Consider the following 12,368-nt stretch of genomic DNA (forward strand, 5'->3'; position numbering starts at 1 on the left):
TATATTAGTTTAGAACTAATGATTACCACCAGTTTGAAAACTGTGTGTTGCCATTAAGGTTGGATAAACAAAGATGATTTAATCTCTTTCTTTTTATTAAGTTTTTCTTTATTTAATTTTAACCTTATCTATCTTTCAGTATATTCCACTTTCATTCTGTTTACCATTGTCAGCAGCTTCACTGCATAAATATCTAAGATTCTTATTCATAATTTCTATATCAACAGCACAGATTTCTGAAGGGCAAATTATGTTTAACAAACTTGCTGGAGTTTTTTAATGAGGTAACAGTGAAGGTTGATCAGGGTAATGCTGCTGATGTGGTGCACTTGGACTTCCAAAAAGCATTTGATAAAGTGCCGCACAACAGACTTGTGAGCATAGTTAGAGCTCATGGAATAAAAGGGACGGTAGCAACATGGATACAAAATTGGCTGAGCGACAGGAAACCGAGAGTAGTGGTTAATGGATGTTTTTCGGCTGGAGGAAGGTTTGTAGTGGAGTTCCGCAAAGGTCGTTTTTAGGACCCTTACTGTTCCTGATATATATTAATGACCTAGACCTTGGTGTACAGGGCACAGTTTCAAAATTTGCGGATGATACGAAACTTGGAAACATTGTGAAGATAGTGGAGAACTTCAAAAGGACATAGACAGGTTGGTGGAATGGGCGGACAAGTGGCAGATGAAATTTAATGCAGAGATGTGTGAAGTGATTCATTTTAATACGAAAAATGCGGAGAGACAATATAAAATAAAGGGTGCAATTCTAAAGGGGGTTGCAAGAGCAGAGGACTCGGATGTATATGTGCATAAATCATTGTCAGTGGCAGGTCAGGTTGAGAGAGCGGTTAATAGAGCACACAGTATCCTAGGCTTCATTAATAGGGGCATAGATTACAAAAGCAAGTAAGTTATGGTAAATTTGTATAGAACCGGTTCGGCCTCAACTGGAGTACTGCGTTCAGTTCTGGGTGCCACACTTAAGAAAAGATGTGAAGGCATTAGAGAGAGTGCAGAAAAGTTTCATGAGAATGGGCCCAGGGATGAGGAACTTCAGTTACGTGGATAGATTGGAGAGGTTGGGACTGTTTTCCTTGGAGAAGCGAAGATTGAGAAGAGATTGGATAGAGGTGTTCAAAATCATGAGGGTTTGGACAGAGTAGATAGGGAAAACCTGTTCCCGTTGGTGGAACGATCGAGAACAAGAGGGCACAGATTTAAGTAACTGGCAAAAGAAGCAATAGCGACATGAGAAAAAACTTTTTCATGCAGTGAGTGGTTTGGATCTGGAATGCAGTGCCTGAGAGTGTGTTATGGCAGGTTCAATTGAGGCATGAACATTCAATAGAGAATTGGATTGTTATCGGAAAAGAAAGAATGTGCAGGGCTACAGGGAGAAGGTGGGGGAGTGGCACTAGGTAAATTGTACTTTCGGAGAGCCAGTGCAGACACGATGGGCTGAATGGCCTCCTTCTGCGCTGTAGCAATTCTGTGATTCTGTGAAATAGATTTAGATGCAGAATTACAAATGTGTACAAGGATTCTGGCCATCAGTGACTGCGTTCCATTTATGTGAACATGAAGAAGCTCAAAATTCATAAGGTAGGAAGAGGAGAACTTTCGAACAAATATTTCCTGACTGTCCTGAGAAAGTGCCTCTCCTTTGTCTTGTCGAATGGTGAAGAATAGCATGTAGAGTGCCAATAATCATCCATCTGTGATAAGTAGGGGTTTCATTATATTTCACATCAGAGCAAAGCCGTTATATTTCAAATGTCTAGGCATTGTCTTTTCTTTACTGGAGGGGAGGGGTGGTTGGCTGTTGGGGACAGTATGTCTTTCATTGAGGTGGTTGACTGCAAACAATCTCAACTATTTTAATATTTTATTTAATCACTTCAGGCCAATGGCACACAATTACTGGCCTGAGGGGACTCCCTCATTATCTGCCTTAATGGCTCAACTTTCTGAAACATTTCTGTAATAAGATAATTGGATAATCAACAAGTCATTCAGATGCTAATATTTTAATTGCAACTTGTCTACCTGCTTATAATAAAAACAGAAAATGCTGGCAACACTCAGCAAGTCAGGCAGCATCTGTGGAGACTGCCTGCTTGTTAGTTCGTTCAGATGAAAGCTCGCTAACATTTATTAGTTATACACTGCTGGCATTCTATCTAATAGTCCTAGATCTGCAGACATTTCCTGTGTCTAAGTTTCTGGATAATAAGCAGCTTTGATTCTGGGAGGTACATTTTGAATTTTCTTTGCTCCTGGTTGAACTTCAGGTAACGTGCTAGTTCTTTTGAGGCCATCAAGAGGAAGGCTACAGACTCCACAGGCAAGAGACAAAAAAAAACTCATGTAAATCTGCTGTTAAGGGAAGCCTTTGCAGGGCCAGAATTTATTAAGGGAATTAGCAAAGAGTTGTAGTTGTTAATTATTTTCTAAATTAGGGGAGGAATATTTATGCTCTGTAAACCACTACAATTTGCTGTACTATTTATTTGCTGGTCTTTTTCAGTTACTTGTAATCTGTTCTACAGTTTAGAATGTTATTTAAGAAACATTTTGGGTAGGTGAAGGAGAAGCTTTAGAGGCTTAAAGGGAAAAAATACTGAGCAAATAAAGCAAGAAAGCAACACCTCACTTACTTAGATAAGGCAGGATAGAGCAGAACTACGCTTACACCATTGTGGATGGACTTATGGTAATTTGATCTGATTTCTGCTGAGGAAAAGTAGAACGATAGGTTAGAGAAAGCAGTTAATGACCAACACCAAAGAAAGAGAATGGGAATTAACCTCAGTTTCACACCATCAAGTTTAAGATAGCACTGTAACTGGCACACCAATTATTGACAGAGCAGAAGCACACAAGATGACATGAACACCGGGCCTTCTGCACAAGCAACTGTAACTTTTTTTTTACTTTTCGTCTAATGACAATAGAGTACACTGTAACCCCAATCTCCTCTCCCCCACATTAGTCTGACATTTCCATTCTCTAATCACATAAATTTCACACCCAAGATCAAATTATAGCAACCACTATGTGATTGACTACAACTTCGCTGGGTTTTCTAGATTTAAGGTCTGTGCTTCAAATGCATTGATAGGCTGAGCACTAGAAGGAAACAAGTATTTTAAATTAACATACTTTTCTAAAATGTAAACAAAAATTATATCCAGTGAAATCTGACCCAGGCAACTAAAGGCCCATTAGCTTCACATCAATACCAGGGTAATGAATGAAACAGTACCGATACAGCAATAATACAAAAAGAAACAGCATGGATTTAGAGAGGGATGGCATGCCCGACAAACCTCAACTTAATTCAGGACTTCACAATAAAAGCTGAAAATGGAAGTAGCTGATTAGTTTCTTTGTAGCTTCAGAAAGCATTTAACAAAGTTTTACATGAAAGGACTTAAAAGATAGAAATATAGAAAAAAAAATAGGAGCGGGAGTAGGCCATTCGGCCCTTTGGGCCTGCTCTGCCATTCAAAAAAGATCATAGCTGATTGTATAGTTCAGTATCCTGTTCCCGCTTTCTCCCCATATCCCTTGATTCCTTTGGCATTAAGAAATATATCTATCTTCTTCTTGAATATATTTAATGACTTGGCCTCCACTGCCTTCTGCGGTACAGAATTCCACAGGTTCACCACTCTCTGAGTGAAGAAATTTCTCCTCATCTCGATTCTAAATGGCATACCCCGTATCCTGAGACTGTGACCCCGGTTCTGGCCTCCCCAGCCATCGGGAACATCCTTCCTGCATCTAGCCTGTCTAGTCCTGTTAGAATTTTATAGGTTTCTAGGAGATCCCCTCACATTCTTCTAAACTCTGGTGAATATAGGCCTAGTCAACCCAATCTCTCCTCCTACATCAATCCGCCTAGTAAATCTTCTTTGCACTCCTTCCATGGCAAGAACATCCTTCCTCAGATAAGGAGACCAAAACTGCACACAATACTCCAGATGTGGTCTCACCAAGGCCCTGTATAACTGCAGTAAGACATCCTTGCTCCTGTACTCAAATCCTCTTGCAATGAAGGCCAACATACCATTCGCCTTCCTAACTGCTTGCTGCACCTGAATGCTTGCTTTCAACGACTGGTGTACAAGGACACGCAGGTCTTGTTACATTTCCCCCTTTCCCAATCTATCATCATTCAGATAATAATCTGCCTTTCTGTTTTTACAACCAAAGTGGATAGCCTCACATTTATCCACGTTATACTGCATCTGCCATGCATTTGCCCAGTCACCTAAATCACATTGGAGCCTCTTTGCATCCTCCTCACAGCTCACATTCCCTCCCAGCTTTGTCTCATCTGCAAACTTGTAAATGTTACATTTAGTTCCTTCACCCAAGTCATTAATATATATTGTGAATAGCTGGGGCCCAAGCACTGATCCCTGCAGTACCCCACTAGTCACTGCCTGCCACCCAGAAAAAGACCTGTTTATTCCAACTCTCTGTTTTCTGTCTGTCAACTAGTTCTCAATCCATGCCAGTATATTACCCCCAATCCCTTGTGCTTTAATTTTGCACACTAACCTCTTATGTGGGACCTTATCAAAAGCCTTCTGAAAATCCAAATACACCACATCCACTGGTTCTCCCTTATCTATTCTACTAGTTACATCCTCAAAAACCTCCAGTAATTTGTTAAGCATGATTTCCTTTTCGTAAACCCATGCTGACTTTAACCAATCCCGTTTATGCTTTCCAGGTGTTCTGCTATCAGATCCTTTATAATAGACTCTAGCATTTTTCCCACTACTGATTTACGGCTAATTGGTCTGTAATTCCCTGTTTTTTCTCTCCTTTTTTTAATAGTGGGGTTACATTTGCCACCCTCCAATCTGTAGGAACTGCTCCAGAGTCTATAGAATTTCGGAAGACGGCCACCAATGCATCCATTATTTCCAGGGCCACTTCCTTTAGTACTCTGGGGATTATTATCAGGCCCTGGGGATTTGTCAGCCTTTAACCCCATTAATTTCCCCAGAACTATTTTTTTTTTACTAATACTGATTTCCTTCAGTTCCTCCCTCTCATAAGACCATTGGTTCCCTAACATTTCTGGGAAGTTATTTGTGTCCACCTTTGTGAAGGCAGAACCAAAGTATGTGTTTAATTGTTCCGCCATTTCTTTATTCCCCATTTAATTTCTCCCGTTTCTGACTGTAAGGGACCTACATTTGTCTTCACTAATCTTTTTCTTTTCACATATTTATAGAAACTTTTACAGTCATTTTTTATGTTCCCTGCAAGTTTACTCTCATACTCTATTTTCCCCCACTTAATCAACCTTTTTGTCCTCCTTTGCTGAATTCTAAACTGCTCCCAATCCTCAGACTTGCTGCTTTTTCTGGCAATTTTATATGCCTCTTCTTTGGATCTAATACTATCCCTAATTTCTTTTGTAAGCCATGGTTGAGCCACCTTTCCGGTTGTGCCAGACAGGAATGAATAATTGTTGTAATTCATGCACACATTCTTTAAATATTATCCACTGCCTATCCACAGTCAACCCTTTAAGTAAAGTTCCCCAATCTACCACAGCCAAATCACGCCTCATACCTTCGTAGTTTCCTTTATTTAGATTCAGGACTCTAGTTTTGGATTCAACTACTTCACTCTCCATCCTAATAAAGAATTCTATCATGTTATGGTCGCTCCTCCCCAAGGGATCTTGCTCAACAAGATTGTTAATTAATCCTTTCTCATTGCACAATACCCAGTCCAGGATAGCCTGTTCTCTAGTTGGTTCCTCAACGTATTGGTCTAAAAAACTGTCATCACGTACACACTCCAGGAAATCCTCCTCCACAGTATTATTGCGAATTTGGTTTGACCAATCTATATGTAGATTGAAGTCACCCATGATTACAGTTGTACCCTTATTGCATGCATCTCTAATTTCCCGTTTAATGCCATCCCTTACATCTCCACTACTGTTTGGGGGCCAACAGACAACCCCCACCAATGTTTTCTGCCCCTTGGTGTTTCTTAGCTCCACCCATACAGATTCCACATCATGATTTTCCGAGCCAATATCCTTCCTCACTATTGTATTGATTTCCTCCTTTACTAACAATGCTACCCCACCTCATTTCCCTTTTTGCCTGTCCTTCCTAAATATTGAATACCCCTGGATAAAGGCCTGCTTGGGTCTGCAAAAATAAACCCGACCCGAGCCCGACAGAACCACATCCGACCCGGCCAGAGTCCTTCCATTTTTTCCCGCGCCCGACCTGACCTAAATGCCCTGCTACCCGACCCAAACCCGACGACACGTGTTGCGTTCGGGTCGGGTCACTCTTCCGGGTCCGTCTTTCGGGCTCAGGTTGGGCCGGGTCCGGGTCGGATACACACAGTATTAATTGGACATGAAAGGTTGATATGCACATAACTGTATGTGTGTAGACAAGAGTCCTGACAGTGATCATTTTATATTTTTTATATAAATACTGTATATTTTATAATGAGTAATCACTCAGGACCTTCATGGTCTCTGCATCTCAGCTGCTCACTGGATAAACTTGCAGCAAATATTTCAATCTGTAAAGCAGGAGTCTGGGTAATGTATAATGATATTTTCTGAGCCTTTGGGCAATTGCTGTGTTTATTTTAAGCAATAGAGATACTGGTACAGTGTAGCACAACCTGTCTGGGCACAACTCCATGGGTTTCTGTTTAACTCGTGACCAAACAATCACTGACTTCGTAGCTCCAATCTTCATCTTTTTGAACAACCTTGCAAGTCCAATTAATATTGTGTGTGTCCGACCTGGACCCAGCCCGACCTGAGCCCAAAAGCTGGAACCGGAAAAGCGACCCCACCCGACACGTCGTCGGGTCCTGTCAGGTAGCAGGCCTTTAACTGGTACAGTGTGGCACAACCTGCATGGGCACAACTCCATAGGTTTCTGTTTAACTCATAACCAAACAATCACTGACTTCGTGGCTCCAATCTTCATCTTTTAAACAACCTTTCAAGTCCAATTACAGTTTTTGTTGCTTATCTGCACAAACTGAAAAAGTGAAAAACGGATTCGGAATCGGAAGGTAGGTAAAGTGAACATTCCGCTGGTCAGGTTGGGCTTGGGTCGGGCGCAGGAAAAAATTGAAGGACTTGGGCTGGGCCGGGCCCGATGTGGTTCTGTTGAGTTCAGGTCGGGTTTCTCTTTCCCAGACCCGAGCAGGCCTTTAACCGGACCATCAGTTAACTTACCTTCTGTTTTTCACTTTGTTGCTGATCTGCACAAGCTTAAAGAAACTGTAACAAAACCATCTTTCTAGTCCAAAAATTAAATTAACAGCGGAGCCACTTAGCTGTGATAGAGCATGTCCGATCCGAACCCGAACGACGGACCCGGAAGTGCAACCCGACCCGACCCTAACATATGTCGTCGGGTTCGGGTCAGGTAGCAGGCCTTTACCCGTTTGTTCAGTTCCCATCCTTGGTCACCCTGCAGCCATGTCTCCGTAATCGCAACAACATCAGAACCTTTTATATCTATTTGTGCTGTTAATTCATCTACCTTATTGCGAATGCTCCGCACATTAAGACACAATGCCTTTCGACTTGTCTTTTAAACATTGTTAGTCATCTTAGCTTTATTCTGCACTATGGCCCCATTTGTTTCTCGCCCTTGTTTTCTCTGCCTTCCACTTTTGCTTCTTACCTTTCTGTCTTTCATTTCTATTCCTGTTTCCTCCTCCTCTGTCTCCCTGCTCAGATTCCCATCCCCCTGCCATTCTAGTTTAAACCCCGACAGCACAAACAAACAACCCCCCCGCCACCCACCCCGAGGAAGTTGGTTCCGGTCCTGCCCAGATGCAACCCATCCAGCTTGTACTGGTCCCAATGTCCCAGCAATCTGAATCTCTCCCCCTTACACCATTTCTCCAGCCACGTATTTATTTGATATATCCTGCTATTTCTGCTCTTGCTAGCACGTGGCACTGGTAGTAATCCTGAGATTACTACCTTTGAGGTCCTACTTTTTAATTTACATCCTAACTCCCTATATTCAGCTTATCGGACCTCATCCATTTTTACCTTTGTTGTTGATACCGATATGTACCACGACCACTGGCTGCTTGCCCTTCCCCTTCAGAATGCCCTGTAGCCGCTCAGAGACATCCTTGACCCTAGCACCAGGGAGGCAACATACCATCCTGGAGTCTCTTTTGTGGCCGCAGAAACGCCTGTCTGTTCCCCTTACCATTGAATCACTATAGTCCTGCCATTGTACTTCCTCCCCTCCTGTGCAGAAGAGCCACCCATGGTGCCATCAACTTGGCTCTTGTTGCTTTCCCCTGGGCCATCTCCCCCAACAGTATCCAAAGCAGTATATTGTTAGAGAGGGGAATGGCCACAGTGGACTCCTGCACTACCTGCCTTCCTCTGCTCTGCCTGGTGGTTACCTATTCCCTTTCTGCCTTTGCAGCATTTGCCTGCGGTGTGACCACCTCACTAAACGTGCTATCCACGATGATCTCAGCATTGCAGATGCTCCATAGTGAATCCACCCGCAGCTCCAGCTCCGTAATGCGGGTAGTCAGTAGACACTGGAAGCGTCCCTGATTTTCCACATAGCGCAGGAGGAGCATATCACGGGTGCGAGCTCTCCTGCCATGAGTTACCTTTAGATTACTTAGTTTCTCCTTTTAATTAAAAATACTAATTACGCTAGGGGCCTTGTTCTACTCCAAACACTACCCACTATAATCTAAAGTCCTTACCTTTACTTTTGAAGCTACTGATAAATCCTACTAAAAATCAATACAGTTCACTTGTTAAAATAAACCTTACTCAATTAAAAAAGCTACTCACTTGTTCCTTATTACAAGGGGTTTTGTGTAGAATTTGGGACTGGATAACAAGATAACAAGTTGTTTTAAAAGAAAATTACAAACAGAGTATCAGTGTTGGGTGCAATGCCAAATTTGGCAAGAGTGAGCTATTAGGTGAAATATAATAGGGATCAGCTCTTGTACCGCTGTTTCTAAACCACATAAATGGCCTGGATGCCAAAAGCAGTTGTAAGCTTCGAAAAATTAAAATAGAATTTAATGATTTGCAGAAGGATCCATGTTGCAATTGGGAAGATAAATAGATAAACTTAGCATTGACAATTATGAAGTGTTACACATTAGAAGGAAAACAATGTATTGCATAAGTATTGCAATGTGTGGAACAGAATTAGCCAGGAAGATTCAGAAAGGGATCTTGGAGTAGTAGTGGATTTATCAAGGTCAATGTCCAGACAATGCGGCGAGGTATGGGATATATTACCACAACATTAGAGTAGGAAACATAGAAGCAGGAATAGGCTGTTCAGCCCATTGAACCTGCTTCACCATTCAATTAGATCATGGCTGATCACCAGCTCAATGCCAGTTTCCCATGCTATCCCCATTTTCCTTGATGTCATTCGTATCGAGGTATCTATTGATTACTGTCTTGAACATGCTCTTTGATTGAGTTTCCACAGCCCTCTGGGGTAGAGAATTCCAAAGATTCACCACCGTCTGAATGAAGAAATTCCTTCTCATCTGTTTTAAATGGCCTACCCCTTATTCTGAGACCCAGTCCCCTGGTTCTAGACTCACCAGCCAGGAACATCCTTTCGACACCACCCTGCATCATCCTGTAAGAATTTTGTAAGTTTCAATGAGATCACCTCACATTCTTCTAAACTCTAGAGAATACAGGTCCAGTTTCCTCAATCTCTCCTCATAAGACAATCCTGCCATCCCATGAATTAATCTGGTGAACCTCCGTTGCACTCCCTCTATGGCAAGTATAACTTCCTTAGATGAGGAGACCAAAACTGTACACAATACTCAAGGTGTGGTCCATCTCCCATGTTCTTGCCCATTCACTTAGCCTGTCCAAATCCCCTTGAAGCCTCCTTGCATCTTCCTCACAACTTACATTCCCACTCTTACCCGCTCTTGATCTCTTCATTGAAAACTGTCGGCGAGACATTGGTCGTCTCAATTTCTCTGCCCCCCTCACTCACTCTAACCTGTCCCACTCTGAACTTGAGGCACTCCGTTCTCTCAGGTCTAACCCCGACATGGTCATCAAACCTGCAGACAAGGGTGGTGCTGTTGTTGTATGGCGTACCGACCTCTACCTTGCAGAAGCTCAACGCCAACTCACAGACACCTCTTCCTACCTCCCTCTGGACCATGACCCCACCACCAAACATCAAGCCACCGTCCAAAGGACTGTCACTGACCTCATTTCCTCTGGAGATCTTCCCTCTACAGCTTCCAACCTCATAGTCCCGCAACCCCGGACAGCCCGCTTCTACCTCCTTCCCAAAATCCACAAACGGGACTGTCCCGGCAGACCCATTGTGTCAGCCTGCTCCTGCCCAACTGAACTTATTTCTTCCTATCTAGACTCTATCTTTTCTCCACTGGTCCAGTCTCTTCCCACCTACATCCGTGACTCTTCTGACGCCCTACGTCATTTTGACAATTTCCAGTTTCCTGGTCCCAACCGCCTCCTCTTCACTATGGACGTCCAATCGCTCTACACCTCCATCCCCCACCAGGATGGTTTGAGGGCTCTCCGCTTCTTCCTGGAACAGAGGCCCAACCAGTCCCCATCCACCAACACCCTCCTCCGCCTGGCTGAACTTGTTCTCACATTGAACAACTTCTCCTTCAACTCCATGCATTTCCTTCAAGTAAAAGGTGTCGCTATGGGTACCCGCATGGGTCCTAGTTATGCCTGTCTTTTTGTGGGATATGTCGAGCATTCTTTGTTCCAGTCCTACTCAGGCCCCCTCCCCCAACTCTTTTTCCGGTACATTGATGACTGTATCGGTGCCGTTTCCTGCTCCCGCCCCGAACTAGAAAACTTTATCAACTTTGCTTCCAATTTCCACCCTTCTCTCACCTTTACATGGTCCATCTCTGACACTTCCCTTCCCTTCCTCGACTTCTCTGTCTCCATCTCTGGGGATAGGTTGTCTACCAATATCCATTATAAGCCCACTGACTCCCACAGCTACCTCGACTACACTTCTTCACACCCTACCTCCTGTAAGGACTCCATTCCATTCTCCCAGTTTCTCCGTCTCCGACGCATCTGCTCTGATGATGCTACCTTCCATGACGGTGCTTCTGATATGACCTCCTTTTTCCTCAACCGAGGATTTCCCCCCCACTGTGGTTGACAGGGCCCTCAACCGTGTCCGACCCATTCCCCGCACCTCTACCCTCACCCCTTCCCCTCCCTCCCAGAACCGTGACAGGGTTCCCCTTGTCCTCACTTTTCATCCCACCAGCCTCCATATCCAAAGGATCATCCTCCGCCATTTTCGCCACCTCCAGCGTGATGCCACTACCAGTCGCATCTTCCCCACCCTTCCCCTGTCAGCATTCCGAAGGGATCGTTCCCTCCGCGACACCCTGGTCCACTCCTCCATAACCCGCACCACCTCGTCCCCGTCCCAGGGCACCTTCCCTTGCAATCGCAGGAGGTGTAATACCTGCCCATTTACCTCCTCTCTCCTCACTATCCCAGGCCCCAAACACTCCTTTCAGGTGAAGCAGCGATTTACTTGTACTTCTTTCAATGTAGTATACTGTATTCGCTGCTCACAGTGTGGTCTCCTCTACATTGGGGAGACCAAGCGCAGACTGGGTGACCGCTTTGCGGAACATCTCCGCTCAGTCCGCAAGCAGGACCCTGAGCTTCCGGTTGCTTGCCATTTCAACACTCCCCCCTGCTCTCATGCTCACATCTCTGTCCTGGGATTGCTGCAGTGTTCCAGTGAACATCAACGCAAGCTCGAGGAACAGCATCTCATCTACCGATTAGGCACACTACAGCCTGCCGGACTGAACATTGAGTTCAATAATTTCAGAGCATGACAGCCCCCCACTTTACTTTCATTTTTAGTCATTTTTAGTTATTTTTTCTTCCTTTTTTTTGCATTCCTTTTTACATTTTTTACAATCTTTTTTTGCATTTATTTCATTTCATCTTAGTTTGTTCAGTTTGCTTACCCACTGTTTTTTTCAGGTTGTTTTTCTTCAGGTTTGCACTTGCTGATGTTCAATATTCAGTATATTCACACCTAATCTGTACTAATGCTTTGTCTTTCAACACACCATTAACATATTGTTTGCCTTTGCTCCGTGACCTTTTGGTCAGCTATGTGGCCTGGTCCAATCTGCACCTTCTCCTTTGTTATCTCTTGCCCAACCCCCACCTCACTTGTTTATAATCTGTGACTTTTCTAATATTTGTCAGTTCCGAAGAAGGGTCACTAACCCGAAACGTTAACTCTGCTTCTCTTTCCACAGATGCTGCCA

At 43.7% G+C, this 12,368-nt stretch overlaps 1 protein-coding gene across 1 annotated transcript in view; it reads right to left on the minus strand.

Annotated features, from left to right (window-relative positions):
- The window catches only part of plekhg4 (pleckstrin homology domain containing, family G (with RhoGef domain) member 4), a 401,233-nt gene that overhangs the window by 4,440 nt on the left and 384,425 nt on the right, over positions 1–12,368 (minus strand). Inside the window, exon 23 of the mRNA XM_068049566.1 lies at positions 2,660–2,732. Within this exon, the coding sequence (XP_067905667.1) occupies positions 2,691–2,732 (42 nt within the window). The 3' untranslated portion in view covers positions 2,660–2,690. The remainder of the gene's footprint in view (positions 1–2,659; positions 2,733–12,368) is intronic.

This window comes from Heterodontus francisci, chromosome 17, assembly GCF_036365525.1.
Source record: "Heterodontus francisci isolate sHetFra1 chromosome 17, sHetFra1.hap1, whole genome shotgun sequence".
Lineage (NCBI taxonomy): Eukaryota > Metazoa > Chordata > Chondrichthyes > Heterodontiformes > Heterodontidae > Heterodontus > Heterodontus francisci.